Source organism: Larus michahellis, chromosome 2 (genome assembly GCF_964199755.1).
Source record: "Larus michahellis chromosome 2, bLarMic1.1, whole genome shotgun sequence".
Classification (NCBI taxonomy): Eukaryota; Metazoa; Chordata; class Aves; order Charadriiformes; family Laridae; genus Larus; species Larus michahellis.
Window position 1 is genome coordinate 16,754,974 of NC_133897.1, and position 18,516 is coordinate 16,773,489.

The 18,516-nt window shown below is 38.7% G+C and overlaps 1 protein-coding gene across 10 annotated transcripts in view; it reads left to right on the forward strand.

The window, feature by feature from the left end:
- The window catches only part of EPC1 (enhancer of polycomb homolog 1), a 51,514-nt gene that overhangs the window by 16,435 nt on the left and 16,563 nt on the right, over positions 1 to 18,516 (forward strand). For all 10 annotated transcript variants that reach the window (XR_012585426.1, XR_012585427.1, XR_012585428.1 and 7 more), the window contains exons 2-9: positions 11,363 to 11,522; positions 13,176 to 13,321; positions 13,399 to 13,605; positions 13,990 to 14,138; positions 15,579 to 15,735; positions 17,008 to 17,184; positions 17,284 to 17,373; positions 17,459 to 17,607. Coding sequence is in view for 7 of the 10 variants with exons in the window: in XM_074574259.1 (XP_074430360.1) it covers positions 11,363 to 11,522; positions 13,176 to 13,321; positions 13,399 to 13,605; positions 13,990 to 14,138; positions 15,579 to 15,735; positions 17,008 to 17,184; positions 17,284 to 17,373; positions 17,459 to 17,607 (1,235 nt within the window). In the remaining 3 variants the exon portion in view is untranslated. The remainder of the gene's footprint in view (positions 1 to 11,362; positions 11,523 to 13,175; positions 13,322 to 13,398; positions 13,606 to 13,989; positions 14,139 to 15,578; positions 15,736 to 17,007; positions 17,185 to 17,283; positions 17,374 to 17,458; positions 17,608 to 18,516) is intronic.

Sequence of the window (18,516 nt, forward strand, 5' to 3'; positions counted from 1 at the left end):
AGTTGCATTTGTGTTGGGTATCTCTCAAGCCTCTTTATTAATATTGACATTAGAGTTGCATAGTGCACACTGGACTAAAAATTTCGTAGAAGAAAAAAATTATCAGAGTACTAAACACAAAGACTAAAGTAAATGTGGCTTGTGCTCCCAGCCTCTGATGTCCTGTGGCTCAGGGAAAGAACAGCTGTGGGTGTATGGCTCTGTTTTTTGTGCTGTTCTTACTGCCCTTGGTAGGGATTCCCATGGGCTCCTTCTTGAGATGGCGTTAGACAAAGTGGCACTCTGATAAAATCCACACTTGTCTTGCAGTTTCAAAAATGTTTTTACATTTTTTTAAATTCCTATCATTTAGGTTAGCCTGGTCAACCAGTTTGGACATCAGTTTATTCAAAGTCTTTGGGTAATTGCACAATTTGGTGTTTGGAGATCTGACTTCCGCGTAATGCAAAGTTTCAAAGTCTTATTGCAAATTCTGAGGGGAGGAAATAGTCGCTCTAGATACTGTTTTCAAAATGTGTTTTTAATGCTTTTTAGCAGAAGAAACCAAATCCTGTTCTTCATTAGACTTGTTTTTTCTTCAGAATCTTTGAGCATATGTAGATCTGGGAAGCTGTTGATCTCCACAGTTTGTGCAGTCTGGCCTGTGGAAGGGAATGTTTTTAAGCCTGTGGTAGGCTAATACTGGGGAGATAGAGGCGCTTCTCAGACCATGTGTTACTTCTTTACCTGGTGTTTTTCTCTGCCTTGCCTGTCTTAATTGTGTACTGCTGCGAGTTGATTAATGGATCTAGATTGAGATATGCCTTAACTGCAAAGGGAAAGAGGTTGATTTAATGAGTATTGTTTAAAACCTGGTCTGAGGAACAACTACTGTGGATGGAGTTGTAGATTTTTTTCCATATTTGACATAGAAAACTTTAAGAGAAATGTAGTAAACTTCACGCAACTCAGTTGACTTTAAGTCCTGTTATCTATCTAAATATAGATTTATAATTTACCTTTAACTTCATCCAGTGCTGTGTATGGTATTTTGCTATGATATGTAACTAGAATAGTTGGGGCACCCTGTCTGTGTTGGAACACACAACCCTATGTGCATCTCCATATTGGTATCCTTCAGAAGAGTAGTGAAACAGAACAGAAACTTGCTTGCTGCAAAGTTGGGCTACCATGTTACTCATTATTTAGATGACATTGCTTTTTTTTTTTTTTTTTTAAATCAGTGCTCAGTACTGTTAACAGTAGTATCAAGTCCCTGTAACTAGTAAAAATGCTGGAATCCAAGTGTACAGCTTTTGCCATCCAAAATTATTTGAGTTGTTATGCAGTATTGCAGATGCACAGTAATGTTTAAGCAAGCGGCAAGATACTGCTGCATTTATCTTTTTACTTGGGAACTGGATACAATTTTATTATGAGTCAACTGCGGCATGAGATGGGCTGAGCTGGTTTAACTGTGGTGGTACTAAAAAGAGGTGATTCCACTGTTTTCCTAGAGCTTGCTGTGGTCTTTACATTACCTGTCTGTGAACTGATTTAGCTCACAGCAGAAGACTCATCTAAGAATAACTCCCTTCCTCTTCCTGGGTTACAGGGCTGCATAGGCTGAAGAGTTTCATGAGAGTCAAAGTGGTTACAGAGGAAAAGATGGGGAATATTTATTGCTGTTAACAATGCTGAGGAAGATGGGACAGATCCTCCTGCTGGTATTGAGCTAGTAGCAATTTCTAAACAAAATATTTCAAACTGATACTGAGTCTGCTGAGTCCTGTGGTTCTGAATGCATGTAGTGCAGTGGCAATTTGGCAAGCAGATGAGTCACTTCAGTCTTTTTAGGTAGTCTGCACAGGACCTGTGGCTGGGAAGACTGAGGTGTTAAATTCCACTTGTGAACTATAGTATTACTGCATAATTAATGTACGTGTTAAATACTAGAGTTTTCCTGATTCCCAGAGTTCCTAGGTTGTGTACGTTACCCTCTCTAGCCTGTCTCGAGCCAGTCTCATTCGTTTCTTGATCTCTGCCTATCTGTTTCCACAGTAATTTAAAATATGAAACTAATTTCTTTTCAGTCGTCTGGTAACAGTACAGTAAATCACTCTCCACTTCTTCTAACGTTGTTGTGATCTCTAGTACTAATGTTGTTAGACTTCTGGGTCCAATGCCCTGTGTGTCGTCCACCTCCCTACCACTGTGCACTGAACAAGCATAGCAGGTGAAAACTTCCTGGAAGTTGTAAGTAATTTGCTGCTGGAAGTCCATGAATACGGAAGCAAGATTTTTCCAAGAAAAGGGCCGATTCCTTGCGTACTCTTAGAAGCGTCTGATTTGAACATGGGGAAAGCAGTCGACTACAGTGCTCAAGACTGTGTGGCTAGCCTCATTTCTAACCAGTGTTCCAGATAAAAAGACTAATAATTAGCAAGGTTTCTTGATAGTCTCTTAATTACAAAAACACATATTTTAAAAAGTAAATTAGATCACGTTTTCACTGAGCAATTGCTGTTTAATCCTGTGCAGCTATTTTAAGTTGGCATTTGTAGCAGAGATCTAATTATTGTAGTAATTACAGTGGAATCCTTCTTAATTGCCTACTCATGAGACTGACATCAGTTGATTAACAGAAGCGATCTCCATAGTTTTTCTCCATGTTTGGCATATGAAGGGACAGTTTTAGGCTCTGCTATAATAACAAGAAAACAATTTTCTCTACTGCATAGAGTCATTCAGGGCATTGGGAGATCTTGGCAGCCTCAGAAGGGAAGATCTATAGCCATGTGGTTTGGGTGAATCGTCAGGCAGCTTAAATGGGTGTGAGAAGGTGTTTATCCTGTGTCCGTGTATGTTAGTCTTAATAGAAAGATGGCTTTCAATTGCTTGTGGGCCAGACTGGGAGGTGGGGGGGGAGAAGTGATCTACTGTCTTCCTCAGGACCCATCATAGGGGGAGAGCAAGGAACGACATAAGGCTCTGCTTTATTGGCCCACCACTTCTATCCTGTTTTGTGTGCTTGTTGTGACCAAATTTAAACTATTAATAACATATTATATGATATTCATGTACTTGAGGTCAAGAGGGTAGAAGCTGCATGTATGCTTAGGGTTGTCTTGCCATTATCAAAGGTCAGATCTATAAGCTGGTATGCAGGAGTTGGGCTTTGCTGTCTCAAAGTCAAGGATGGGTGTAATTCAGGGACTGATCTTGTGCCAGAATACCTGTTGAAGGCTTCTGTGATCTGCAAGGCAGGATCAGATTGCCCTCATCAGTATGACTTCAGTCAGGTTTGGAGCTCTTCACCAGCAGTTGTTTGGAAACAGATGCTGTAACAAACTTGCCAGAATGTCTTCACTGTTTTGCATGTAGTAACGGGTGACTGAGTATGCATGTGAGGTAGTGAAAGGAAAAGTGTGTGGTATGTTTCTGTAATAAGTGCTTAAGTAATAACCTGTGATTCCTGTTGTTCAGGAAGAACTGGGTGTTTTTGCTTTCAGTCATACTAGAAGCTGCTAGAGCTACTTGCTGCCCTAAAGATAAGAAAAAATGCAATGAAAATCTGGGGTATTGCTGAACAGTTTACACTGATCTAGGATGGCTACTGTGTGCTGGCTGTGTGTTCTGTACCTTTGCTTACAGCATCACTGGTGCTTGCCTGTCCCTGGGTAAGCCCTTTCTATTGCAGTGGCAGATAACTACGCACACACGCAAACTCCCTCAGAAACATACATCTGATGTGTGAACTGGCTCTAGGGAGGGGGAAGGAATAATGTGAGTGGGGGATGGCATAAAAAAAAAAATCTTTTTTTTTTTGCATGTAATTTTCTGAAATTGCTGTTTGTGATCCTTCTAATCTTGGATATAAGTTGTGTCTAGTTAGTAATTGCAGGACAACTAAGATCTGGTAACAGGAGGAGAAGGTGAAGAGAATAAGCCAGTTTAGTTGTTTTATTCCTTTCTGTCTCCTTTGTGCACAGATTTATTGGATTGCATCTATGGACACATTTCCTTTAGAGTAGATTGACCATTGCTCTTCTGAAAGAGGCCACTATCCCTGATCATGCAGGTTACGGAGATCCTCAAGTGGCTGAGAGACAGGATGTGTGTCCCATAGCTCACTGAGTCAAGGAAAGGGGGGAGGCTGGGGAATCATTTGCATGCAGAAGGTCGTAGAAGTGCTTCAGTAGTCCCTACCGTATGTTGTGGGATGAGTTAGTCTGAGTGGTCTTGGTGTGCAGCTGGGTCTCCTGGCAACTTTGCTGTGTTGTCCTCCACTAGTAAACATTGCTGATGTGAGATAACCAAGGTGTAGGAACAATATTGTCCCTGTGAATTTAGCAGCCAAAATCTTTACCTTTATAGCCTGGAATCAGGTTGCTCTTGCACCAGTTCACTTCTGGATGACATAATTAACAACTTCATGTATATTTTTTTTTCCCCACTTCCTAATGTTTTCTTATTTCATCTTAATTATAGACTAATGTGTTTGTGTTTAAGGTGAGCTGCAATTTTGTTGGACTCCTTTTGTGTGTTTGGGTTTTTTCTATAAGAGTTTTGGATCACAAGCTGCTAGAAGGTAAAATGTGTATTAAAAAGACAGGTCCATGAGTTTGTATACTTGTGTGCCCTTGATTCTGTCTCAGCTGCTTTCTGTTTTAGTGTAGCTGTTGTGAGCCTGATGCTTCTTGACCTGTTGAAACTGGTATTCTTTATAGTTCTCGTACTTCAAATGTTATAGTGTGAGCTGTGAGATGGTGACTTTGGAAAGCACTTCTGTCAGACAAGGAGTGGATGTGAGAGGATTCTCCCCAGTAACACTGGTGTAAGTCAGCAGGTCTGTGGAGACCAGTAGATGGGCAGTGGTTTGATGTGGTTCCCAGTAATGACAGAATCAATTGTAGTGTCCTTTTGTGTAATTTTTGTATTTTAGAGGCAAAAATGTCATTATAATGTGCATAGACTTGAGCTCACTCCGGTGTCCTTTTTATAAGTACCAATATGTTTTAAAAACCTTTCCACTTGCTATGTGGGGCTTCCTCCACCACCTAATCTTTTGCTTCTGCTGACAAAGACAGTGCTCCCTTTCTTAGGGTAGGCTTTGAGAATTTGGAGATTTTCTGCTTCTGTTCTATGCACTGGACTTCAGAGTTGGCTGCTTTGGTCATTTCCATAAGCACATGTGCCTTAAATGATTATTTCTTTTAAGAGCTCTGGAATAATTTGGAGAAATTATTTGAAGAAACACGCAGTCAAGTTACAAAAGAGTGGATTGTTTGTTTCATTTTTAAGAAGATGTACTCATTGCTACTGCAGTAATGTTTGTTTTGTTTTTTTTTTCAATTGACTTTCTAAAACCGTAATGTGCATTCTGTCCCTTTGATTTGTTAATGACAGGGTTATTTCACTTAGTCTCTTAATGCTTTGTGTTGTGGTTATCTTACTTTGAATACCGTCTCTCAGGTGTGCTGCAGAGTAAATACTTCGTCAAAGACATCTTTGTGCTCCGTCAGTGCCAGTTTTCTTTGAGAAATTGTAACTAACTTGGAATTCAGTAGTCATGTTGCCAAAAGCTTACCAAGTATTACCAAAATGTGTAAAAAGGCAAATAACTGCTTGCTTTCAGTTGCTACACTTCTGCTTGCAGGCAAGAATGCTGCTTGTAATCAGGTTAAATTGCAATTACGGTATCCTTTCTCTTTTGTGTTCTAATTATTGTAATGCAGCTTTTTTTTTAATGTAGTGTGGTAGAAATGCAACAAGTATGCAAGTACTAAAATTATTTTGAAGAATTACACCAATGTCTCCTTGCATTATGATTTGAGAGAGGTCCTGTTACCCCCCAAGGCGTAACTGAACTAAAGTTCCAATTCCCTCAGGCTGCCGTGAGAGCTGTTCTGCTGTATTCCTGCTTTCCCTAGTGCCTTTGCTGCTGCCAACTTGCTTTAGATTGTTTTTTCACTCTTTGATGTTTTGAAACATGCATGGCAGTACTGATACAGTAAGAGTGGATACGAAGGACAAACTTGGTATCTTAATAGAAAGGAAGACCACAGAATAAAGAATGGTTTCAAGATATAATTTTGCTTGGGAAGTTTCTTAAACGCATCATGCCTTCTGTGTAGTTCGAAGAAGGGTTGCTGTTTTGGTGGGCTTTTCCTGTCTGATTAGAGGAAACTTTTTAAAGGAGCAAAGTGTTTGTCGAGCTTTTGTTTGTTTAAACAACTAGCAGGGTAATCTGGTAAGTGTTGTAACTTTAACCATCCAAATACTTTTCTGTACGGGAGTATAGTGGGATGAGTGAGGTACAGTTTCATGTTACTGGCTAGGTGTTGCAAAGCACAGTGAAGCTGCTTTTCTCCTCAGACACCCTCTGTTTCTGGGCTGAGTGCTCCTACTGCATCCCTTTGACTCTGGGATGGTCTGACCATATGATGAGCCAACGTAGGAAGGCTAACCTGATGGAAAATGAACTTGGCAGGGGGAAGAGCAGGCAGATTTTTTGGGGTTTGGATGAACTCTGAATAACTTTAAATGCAAATCCAGATGAGCATTTGTACAAGGTAGAGGGAATGAAGTTTGAAGAACAGTACCGTACCATCGTTCTGAAAGTACTTGATCAAATTAGCATCACAGCACAACCAACTCCCAAAGTTGTATTTCTGATAGCTTTTTATGTCAGGCAGAGAAAGCAACTGGAGAGGGAAGCTTCTCTGGATATAAGCGTAAACTAATATGTTGAAAATAGTTAAACGTAAGCGGAAGGCAGTTTTGCTGAGAATAAACTACCTTCAGTCAGTACGTGTTGTGAAACAGGGTACGTGTGAAAGATCCAGGAGAAGCAAGTTGAGAAGGAGGGGCAAGAAACTGGTACGGTTCCTGTGTTCTTCAGTATTTTATACTGACTTTTTGTAAGACAACTGCGGCTATTCCAATATGCTTTCAATAAGGATACCTTGTAACAGAAATCGGAACGAACTGAAAGTGGAAACTGATTAATAGGAATAAATAATATATGAACAATTAATATTTACAGGAAAGGTTTACCTCAAAAGGAAGAACAAGATGAGATCCATCTAGCAATGAATGTGCAGAATAAGAAGAGAATATTCTGTAAATATTTGTAATAAGATGAAACCTTCTTGATTGTATGTGATACTGAGATGGCTGAAATGTTTATCTGCCATAGCTTTTCATGAATCTTAATCTTTTTTTTTTTTTTGCCCTTGGTATTCATTTTAAAAAGACAGTTTTTAGTTTAGTGATACAGCTAAGCCAGTTTAATGGCTAACTGCTACCAAAGGGATTCATTTTTCTCTTTTCCTTTCCCCACTGCCTCCGCCCTGGCAGTTCAGGGAACTAATTTGTCAGAAGACTAATCGTTTCTAATTGTTTTCAGGGGAAATAACAGGAGAGAGATGGCTTTCTGTGGATTTGGTTCCCTGAGCTGTCGTCATAGGTTCAGTCTGGTATAAGGCAGTGGTAATATGGAGAATGACAGCAAGGGGCACAAGACTGCATTGCACCTTGTGATGGTAGCTGTTAGATGAGTTTCCTTCTGACATGACAGATTACAGCCTTTGAGCTTGACTAACTCGCCTAAAGTTCATGCTAGGAGTTTAAAGAAACAGGATGAAATTATTTCACAGCTATTTGAGAACTTTAAAGGGGCAGATGATGTTTCAGAGAAGGGGAAAAGGCACTGCAACCATGCTTCTTGAAATAAAATCAACATAAAACCCACAAAAAAACTTCAAACAAAAGCCCTCAAACCAAAGTCCCATAACAGCCTGTTGAAAAAGTAGGAGCCTAGAGGGTTCCAAACAAGCTATCTTAACAGTAGTTCCCGGAGGAATATGGATAATGTAAATTATTTGGCCTCAGTAATCACCTGGAAGATACTAATCTCTTTGTGAACAACTAATAGGAATTTTTGAAGAACAAACCCCAGTTAATCCAGTATAACTTCTTTCTGTGGCGGGGCAAGGGACCTAGTGGATAGTTGCATCTTGACTTTTAAAAAAGGCTTTTTTTTGTGCGTGTAAAGGGTAGGTCGCCTTGTCTGTTTATTTTCTTTTATTTAGTGGAGTTTCATAGTGATGAATTGAAACAGATACCAACAGCAGATTAGTTTACCAGTTTCAGTGGAGGAACTTTTATCCAGTTGCTTTAGTAATATGTGGGTCTACTAATACACTCTACTTAAATACTGAGTATTATTGTAATTGGGATGAAAGTCGGGTGAAACTATGATTTGTGCTTCTGTTTTAAGAACGCTGTTAAATTTTTTTTAACTACTTGTTACTGAAGCCTGTTAAGAAATTTGTATAGACTACTGGTACTAACTCAGTGATCGTTTCCATATCAGGGATGGATCAGAGAAATTGAAATCTTAATTTAGTGTCTAACCCCATTTTCTTCCCTGAAACAGAGCAATTTTTTGTGTTTAAACACACAAGTTGGGATAAAATGCATCCTGAATCCTTCATATGAAACAGTAAGCCTTTGCTGTTACTCAAAAACCATTGACTACTACAGTGTATCTGACATAGAATCCTACGGTACTACATGGAAATAAAGCTTAATTCCCTGTTCTGCAACAGTTGTAGCTGTTGGGACAAATTCTGGAAGAATTATTACTGTTTACACAAATTTGAGGTGTCTAGCAGCAGTGCTTCACTAAAAGGTAGAAAAGAAATTATTTTGTCCCATACCCAAGAAAGAATTTAGGCTGCCACATCTCCTAGGTGACATACGTGTCTGCACTTAACAAATGCTGGAGGATCAAAATCAGTCTAGTGAGTTTTACTTGCGACTGTATGATAAGTGTTACTCTTTTTTCGTGAAGAAACTTTTTAACAGGGGACAGATGTGAAAAAAAAAAAAACCACTGCGGCTTGTTTGAAGGTAAAGATAGCCTAAAATCCTGTGAATCCTTCCAAGAGAATTACATCTTGGAACAGGTTTTAGTTTGAGGCTGCACTAACTGTGCAGTTTACAGTAAAGCCTATTTTTATAATTTTCTTTTTTTTTTTCTTTTTTTCAAGTTTAGATAGTAGATGTTAATTGCCTTTGTTGTACTGAAGAGGGGGTAAACTGAAGTCAGACAGACAATCATAGAATCATAGAATTGTTAGGGTTGGAGGGGACCTTAAAGATCATCTAGTTCCAACCCCCCTGCCATGGGCACGGACACCTCCCACTAGATCAGGTTGCTCAAAGCCCCATCCAGCCTGGCCTTAAAAACTTCCAGGGATGGGGCTTCCACCACCTCTCTGGGCAGCCTGTTCCAGTGTCTTACCACCATCATGGTGAAGAACTTCTTCCTAATGTCCAGTCTGAATCGTCCCGTCTCTAATTTTAATCCATTTCCTCTAGTCCTACCATTACCCGACCTCCTAAAAAGTCCCTCACCAGCTTTCTTGTAGGCCCCCTTAAGATACTGGTAGGCCACTATGAGGTCTCCTTGGAGCCTTCTTTTCTCCAGACTGAACAACACCAACTCTCTCAGTCTGTCCTTATAGGAGACGTGCTCCAGCCCTCTGACCATCCTTGTGGCCCTTTTCTGGACACGTTCCAGCACGTCCATATCTTTCTTGTAGTAGGGGCTCCAGGTGGGGTCTCACAAGAGTGGAGTGGAGAGGGAGAATCACCTCCCTCGACCTGCTGGCCACGCTTGTCCTCCTGATGCAGCCCAGGATATGACTGGCTTTCTGGGCTGCTAGTGCACACTGACGGCTCATGTTGAGCCTCTTGTCTACCAGCACCCTCAAGTCCGTTTCTTCAGGGCTGCTCTCAAGCCAGTCACTGCCCAGCCTATATCGGTGCTTGGGATTGCCTCGACCCAGATTGAGGACCTTGCACTTGGTCTTGTTGAACTTCATAAGATTGGCATGGTCCCACCTCTCTAGCCTGTCAAGGTCCCTCTGGATGGCATCCCTTCCCTCCAGCGTGTCAGCCGCCCCACACAGCTTGGTGTCGTCGGCAAACTTGCTGAGGGTGCACTCTGTGCCACTGTCCATGTCGCTGACGAAGATGTGAAACAAGACCGGTCCCAGTACTGATCCTTGAGGGGCTCCACTTGTCACTGGCCTCCACTTGGACATGGACCCATTGACAGCCACTCTTTGGGTGCAGCCATCAAGCCAGTTCTTTATCCACTGAATTGTCGGTCCATCAAACCCATATTTTATCAGCTTGGAGACCAGGATGTCATGTGGGACAGTGTCATAGGCTTTGCTCAGGTCCAGGTAAATGACGCCAAAGATGTAATAAGATCATACAGATGAACACTGATATGTTTTTATTTCAATATTAAAACCAATTATTGCTGCCACCCTTTCGCTGTGGTTCCCATTTTGAGTATTTCAGTAATCTGGTTTACAGCATCTCAGTGATAGCTGTATTGGCACAATTGACGCAATGCTGGTTTACTGAGCAGCTAAGAAGGAATAGTATAGAAACTTAAGAAACCTGCTTTGGTACTGAGGAAAAAACTACCTGTTACATTGGCGGTAAACCCTTTGTATACATGCGCGCATCTTGCTGTGTGGGTTTTTGTTGGTAACTCTGTATGAATTCTGCTGATGGTACTAACTGTCTTGACAGCAGCACAAGAAGAATGGAATGCATTTCAATAGTAGCATTACAACATTACTAGAATTGATAATGTTACTAATCTGTTACTTAAGCTCTAGTAGCAAATATAAATAATTTTAAGCTTGAAAAACAATTGGAGATTTCTAGAAGTTAATTATTCTCACCCTCGTGGTTTATAGATTAATAATAAACTATTTGATGGGTTAGGAGGGGGAAAAGGAGGATAATGGAAAGCATTGCAATAAACGAGAATGTCTTCAGGAATCATTCTCTGTCTGGGTAAAAATAGTTGCTTCTCTTCTTAATAGGAGATGATGGCAAGCCTCCTTTCTGGTTTTCTGACATGACTGGCAATAAATGGCTGTAGCAAATACAGGATAATACCAGAGTGAATATCTGTCTGCAGCTACTTGTAACAATCTGTATGTCTAATCAATCTTAAGTGTCTCTCCAGAAATATGTAAAGATGGATTTATGTGGTTTGGTGTGCCAAGAACATGCAACTTGACTACTAAGTTTAGTAACTGAAGTGGTATGTGTGTTTGTGTCGGGGGGAGAGCTCCACCTACTGGAGAAACCGTCCAGTTAATGGAGCGCATCTTTGTCTCGAGTGTGCAATACCGATTTCTTAGGTCTGGTCGCAGGGATTTGGAATGAGAGCATTTGCAAAGAAATAGACTTCCGTCAACTTTAAAAAGTCTGAGCACTGAAAATATTTTCTCAGATTTTCATCTTGATTTTTTTTTTTTTTTTTTTTTACTTTTGTTTGTAGGAACATCATCTCCAACGGGCTATCTCAGCACAACAAGTATATGGAGAGAAGAGGGATAACATGGTTATACCAGTTCCAGAAGCAGAAAGTAATATCGCATACTATGAATCTATATATCCTGGAGAATTTAAAATGCCAAAGCAGCTGATTCACATACAGCGTAAGTAAACTCATTCATTGACATCTACCCCAAGAAATTTATTTTGCTGGTAGTTCAAGAGATTACTCTTAAATGTCTATTGAGCTTGCATGAAGACTGACTTCTGAGAATTATTTTTTTCGAACATGTAAAGGAATATATACTTCTTACTGAAGAGGTATATTTAGATCTTGATCAAGAAGTAGATAGATGCCCTTTCTGAGTCTATGTCTATATATTAATACTTTTAAATTTAGCAATCTAAAAGGCCTGTTTCTGCCCTCTGTAACTCTCAGTAGTTACGGCTTGCTTAACCAGGATAAAATGATAGTAAAGGGTTGGGAAGCCAAGCAGAAATGGCAGTAGTAGTAGTTGCCTGTGCCTGCATGGAAGTATCCTGTATCTAAAAGTAGGTGGTTTTTGGTATCACTGGTGACTTGCAAATGTGTTGGGATTTTGTTTTTGTTGGAAGATAGCATTTATTCTGTATGGATGTGACCCTTGATGTGAGCACCACATTACTTCAGATAACTTTTGAAAACATAAAAAGTACTATCTGTTGCAGAATTCTGTTGCATGGTGTAATTAGTAGAATTTAAATAGTATCTGTGCTATATAAAGAGATCTCATGCCTAATTAACTGTTGTTAAATGTTAGACTCCTATCAGTCTGAGCTTCAGTGATGGCTTAAAGTATTAGAATCATAGAGTTGTTTGGTTCGGAAGGGACTTTTAAAAGTCACGTAGTCCAACATCCCCTGCAATGAGCAGGGACATCTTTCACTAGATTAGGTGGAAGATCAGGTAGATTAGAGCATGTTGCTCTGCTCCTAAGTAAATGAAGAGACTAATACTAGCAGTCTTCCATGCTGATATTAAGGTCACGGTTTTTCATTCTTCTTTTCCTTAGCTAGTGGTCTAACAGCTGAAATAGTGATTTTCAGCTGCATTGTCTTCTACCTATTTATTTATTAAAAACAAATGGTGTTTTTCATGATGTGTTTCCAAATGTGCACTTGGGAAGAGATTTGTGTCTCTTACCAACTAAAACAACTTGAATGAGGCATAAGAACTAGGGAGATCTTGTTTTGAATGCAGAATGCTGCATTTTCATAGGGTATTGTGGAAAACAGTTGTTTGTGTTCTGCAAAATATTACATGTATTTGAAGATACCTTGCTACATAGGGTAGACCATGCTGGACTTGTTTAATCTGACTCGTCTACATCACAAAAATCATTGATGAGGATGTGTGTAAGGTCATTGTAATACAGTCTGCACATACTTCTGTAGAGGTACCCTTAAAGCGTGTTTGGGCTGAAATCTGAATTATTGATAATACAATACGTAAAATTCCAGAATACTAGACAGCATTGAAAAGTCTGACCAATTTAAAAATTTCTTACCGAAAGCAATGAGGTTGAAAGCCACTAGTTGGCTAGCTTTCACTGGTTAACAAAAGCATAGTCAGATAGATACTAACTTTTATTCCTGATTTTTAATGGTGTAATTTTTTCAAGAAAAAAGCTATTAACTTCTAAGTAGTATTAGTTCAACATTCAAACGAATAATTTTGGTTTTGTCTTCAGAAGAATCTGATGTGTACTCCAGACACTGCTATTAGAAGAAAACATTTCTAGAGTAAAACTAACTTTAATTTTCACTGTATCCTTTAGCTTTTAGTTTGGATGCTGAGCAGCCGGATTATGACTTGGATTCGGAAGATGAGATCTTTGTGAATAAGTTGAAGAAAAGGATGGACATCTCTCCTTTGCAATTTGAGGAGATGATAGACAGACTAGAAAAGGGCAGCGGTCAGCAGGTACTTTGAATAAAGAATTTGAAATACACACTCTATACATTGCTATATGAAAGTGACATGCTGGGTTTTCTATTTAGCCAGTCAGCCTGCAAGAGGCCAAGCTGTTGCTGAAGGAAGATGATGAATTGATCAGAGAAGTGTATGAGTACTGGATTAAAAAGAGGAAAAACTGTCGAGGTCCCTCTCTTATCCCAGCTGTGAAACAAGAGAAACGAGATGGCTCCAGCACAAATGACCCTTATGTTGCTTTTAGAAGACGAACAGAAAAGATGCAGACACGAAAAGTAAATCAATACCTCCCTCTACTTTCTTTCTCTTCATTCTCCCCGTCTCAAAAAGTAGTTTATATATTTATATAAAGAAACAATTCTACTAAACAATAAAAGTTGGGATGTTCTTTTGTTTTAATTTGCAAGGGTAAAAACATGAAAGAAACTTTACTTTAGGACAGCTATTGAATGAAAGTTTGCATTTATTTTTTCATTAAATCTACTGCTAAACCTACTTACGGTTTTAGTAAACTGTAGCTCATTGATAACATGCACCTGCTGGTCTTTTTGGTTTAGCTTGTGGAGTTTTTCTAATATACATAAATATTGAGAACTTACTTTAATTCAGATTATTTAATTTTAATGATGTGGGGAAACATATACACTGTGTATCTACAGAATCGAAAAAATGATGAAGCATCTTATGAGAAGATGCTTAAGCTGCGTCGAGATCTGAGTCGTGCAGTAACCATCCTGGAGATGATAAAGAGGAGGGAAAAAAGCAAGAGAGAGTTGCTGCATTTAACACTGGAAATTATGGAAAAGAGGTAACGTTTATTGAAAATTTGCTGCAGAAAGCTTTGGAAACTACCTTGTAGTCTGATTCCCATAAGCACTTAAAACAGCGAGAGATTTTTAAAATAAGTATTTAGACTCTTTCACATTTACAGGATAGCATGTTTTCACATATGGCTATGGAGAGCAAAATAATACATTAGGAAGTTGCTTATTACGAGAAAATGACCTGTTACACCAACCGACGTTGTTTTATTACTTGAGTACATGTATTCAAATGTATATCCTATATATTATACTGGAGGAGAGATGATAGTTTCAGGTAAATTCATTTGGAAATTAGTGTTAAACTTAAATGCTTAGATGAAGGAAATCCCAGCTAATATTAAGGCCACTTCCAGTCATCAGCGTTCTTTTTCTTCATTATTGTTCTTTTTTTAGCAAAGCTTGATATATTACCCTCTTGAGGAAAACACATAAGCATTTCATAGGGTATAAAATGTTGTTCTGTGAGTCATCTTCTACTAGTGCTTCTTTTGAAATCCAGTTTGTCAGCTGTGCTGAAGACCAAATGCTCTGTTCTGTCAACTGTCACTTTCCCAATCAACTGAGAATTGCATTTGCAATGTGGAGTTGTTCTTTAGGTTGATATTTAGAATTTGGATAGACCTCTGTAGCTTAAGCATCCATGTTTGAAAACGAGTGTTTTGAGTCAGCATTTTAAAGCTCTAAAACTAACTTTTTAGTCTGACTTCTCAGGGAGACAAGTTGAATGTCTCTAGCAGGGCACTTTTTTCAAGCAATGACCATTTTCAGCAGAAATAGAGGGGGGAGAAATCTCACAGATTTTCCAGTAGCTTTTTCAAGGAAATAAGCTGTTGCGTAGAGGAAAGACTCTAATGCACACACCCACCCACCCCCCACCCCCCCCCCCACCGAATGGCAAGTTGCACTTCGACTCAGCACTTTCCACAGGACTTGAAATGTAGTATGTCTTATGAATCTGCTTGTTTTGAAAATATGTGGAAATATTCCATAACACAAAAGAGGGAGGATTCATGAATAAGGCACTCTGTTTCATTGATTAAAACCTTTGGGGTGATAACTGTATGTTTTGAAGTGGTACCTGTCCCCAAGTGAGGGGAACCCTCTCCTGTTCTTTCCTTCTAGTTTCTGCTTCTTTCCTTTACAGTATTATCTTTTGGAGGTGTTTTACAGGCTTTCCAGGGTAGTTATCCTTTTTATTTATTTGTCAGCATTAGTCATCACAATGAAGTTCCCATGTTATTTGTCCTCTTTTCTGGAATGATACTTTCTATACTTTTTGCTGTTGTCCTGGATGTCCTTTTACCCCAAGTTGCAAGCATTAGTCTGTGTTTCTCTGTGTTGCTCATTTTTTATTTTTTTTTTTTTTACCAGGAGTACATTGTAAATGTTCCAACAAATAAAAAATTTTAAAAATCTGATTTCAGGTATAATTTGGGTGACTACAGTGGAGAGATCATGTCTGAGGTCATGGCACAGCGGCAGCCAATTAAACCTACCTATGCTATTCCCATCATTCCTGTGACTAACAGCAGTCCTTTTAAACACCAAGAAGCTATGGAACTGAAAGAATTTAAAGTTAAGGTGAGTAATGTCAGTAACGGAGTTATTAGTTCCTGTTGTTACGTATGCAAGATACAGCATTTTAGGATGGAAGGAGGGAGGAAGCTTTCTGAAACTGGAAATAGTGTAGCAAAGCTGCAATTCGAACAAAATGCTTTTTTCTGTTGGAGTTACAAGGATAACATACAGGCTACTGGCATTGCTCTAGACAGAAATAAAGGAGGTATAGATGAACTACAGACAAAAGGGTACATGCAATTGTCGTCTTTATTCTGGGGGGATAGAAATATTTTCCTCTACCACTGTCCATAAAGTTAGGATATCGTGAACAAAACTGTGTTTATTACCTAGGTATTGGACAAAGATAGGACTAAAGACGTGAAATCCATATCTTGTTCTAAACTATGTAATTATTTTTAATCTGGAGGGTTTTCTGTTTTGCCTTTTTATTTTATTTTAAAAATATGATCCACTGATATTCCCAGCATGCTGTATATCTTCATCTGGTTTTGTATTTAAGTAAAGTATCAAATAATCTTACTTGATTTAGTCAGCTGACCAGTGCTTTTTTTCCTGCAGGCTTTAATTTTGTGTTGTACAAAGCATAGCTACAGTGCCAGTAACTAAGCATATTAAGTAGGTCAGGTAACACAGGAGAAAATGCTGAGGTATAATTTGAATTTTAAACAAAGACTTCTTATAACTGAAGAATGTCCAAAGGCTGTTCTGAATTTGACAAGGTGTCTTGAATCAGTGAATACTTCCATTGATAGTGGAGCACTGTAATTGAGCCTGCTGGAGTGTACTTACCTATTAGTGAGCCAGTGCACTTAAAATTGACTTTGCATAGTTACGGGGAAATGTATTTAATTTTTAGAGGATTTTCTGAGATTCTAGGTATCTTTGAGAAGTCTAACTTCTATTTTTGCCTTTAAAGCATTGTACTTAGTAATTCCCTAACACTGCATAAATGCCTACTAATTTAAAATGTTAAAAAATAAAAAAAGTGTCTCATGGAGATCATTGTATATACTTTGGTCTATGTCTCCAAAGTAGTACTGTTATCTTAACTGCTATTGTGTTATGTGGCACAGATTGATTCCACCTTGTCTGAAAGTTTTGATTACTGGAAATGAGATATGGATATTCATGAAATCACTGCATGTTTTGCTATCAAGATGATGGAGAGAGGAGTTCACTTTTTAACTTCCTTACACAGGAGTTTCCTAAAACTCCTGTTTTCATCTAATTTGCATGCGTGTGTAATTTTATGCTGCTTTTTTTTTCTTGCAGCAAGATAAACCTGATGTTATTAGACCCAAAAGAAAGTATGAGAAGAAGCCAAAAGTCTTACCTTCATCTGCTGCTGCTACTCCTCAACAGACAAGTCCTGCTGCACTGCCAGTCTTTAATGCTAAAGATTTGAATCAGTATGATTTTCCTAGCTCAGATGAAGAACCTCTCTCCCAGGTAGGACCTCTAGAGTTCTGTGCTGCTCTTGGCGAAAGAAGTGAAACTCGTGAATTTACCAATATTTCTCTTCATATATCCCTCAACCCTTCTTTAAAGGTTTTGTCTGGTTCTTCGGAGGCTGAGGAAGAAAATGATCCCGATGGTCCTTTTGCCTTCCGTAGGAAAGCAGGCTGTCAGTACTACGCTGTAAGTAGAATTTCCTTATGTATCGTAAGACAGAGCATCATTGTGGGAAAACATCTTGTGTTTAATTGTTTAAAATTATTTCAAGCCTCATTTAGACCAGCCTGGCAACTGGCCGTGGAGTAGCCCTAAGGAGGGAAGATTAGGAGATGTGCGTTACAGATACTGCTTAACCACCCTCACTGTACCCCAGAGGTGTATTGGGTTTGCACGAAGACGGGTCGGCCGTGGCGGAAGGTAAGCACTACATAATTGTTGCTGGTTTAAAAAAATAAAATTTAAAAAGAAAATAAAAATCAGTAAGACATAAAAAGCAAAGTTTTTTTTTGTTTTGTTTTTTTTTTTTAAAAGAAAACCCAAAACCCACTAAAACCACAAACATCAAAAATGGAGACATAGGGGAAATTGACTTTTTAAATACTTGCATTTGATATAAGTTCCCTTATCTGGTTAATGTCTCCATTTTTATGTTGCGGTAGTGGAAGCCACTTTAATACTGTTTTCTTAAATGTTTCTATGTTGTTTTTTTTTTATTGCTGGCTCTCTTGAATTCTGAGGTGAAAGTGCATGTATGTTTTCAGTTGTGATTGGTGGTTTGTATTTAAATGATTTGCATAGCTGTCTTCAAATAGTAATATTTAAAGATAGCAAAAATCACATTTTTCAGAAAATGCTTTTCTGAATTTGTACCAAATTTGGTGATTTGCTAGTTGGAGAGGATAATTTTGGGAGGAATGCTTGAAAGTGACGACAACTCTTAAATTTCAAACATTGTCAAAAATATCAAAGAATGAAGGACTTCAGGCATATTACTTCTAAGCATCTTTTTAGAAAACAGTTTATAAATTGCTCAGTGTTTGTTTCATTTCTTAAATATTGTATGATATCTTTGAGAAAACAAATAATCGTGTATTAATTGTATGATATCTTTAAGTACATTGGTATTAAATTTTAATTTAAAAAAATGTAAGAACATGATTTGGTGTTCAGGTTAATGCTTAGCACCCCTTCGCATAATAGCAAATCAGATTGACGTATCAGCAAAATCAGAATGGAAGCTGAAGGCTCTTACTGGGATTTTGCAAGGGGATTTGGAAGTTAGTGTGCGACATCCCCACTGTGTTGGGAGGGTTGTACGTATATTCA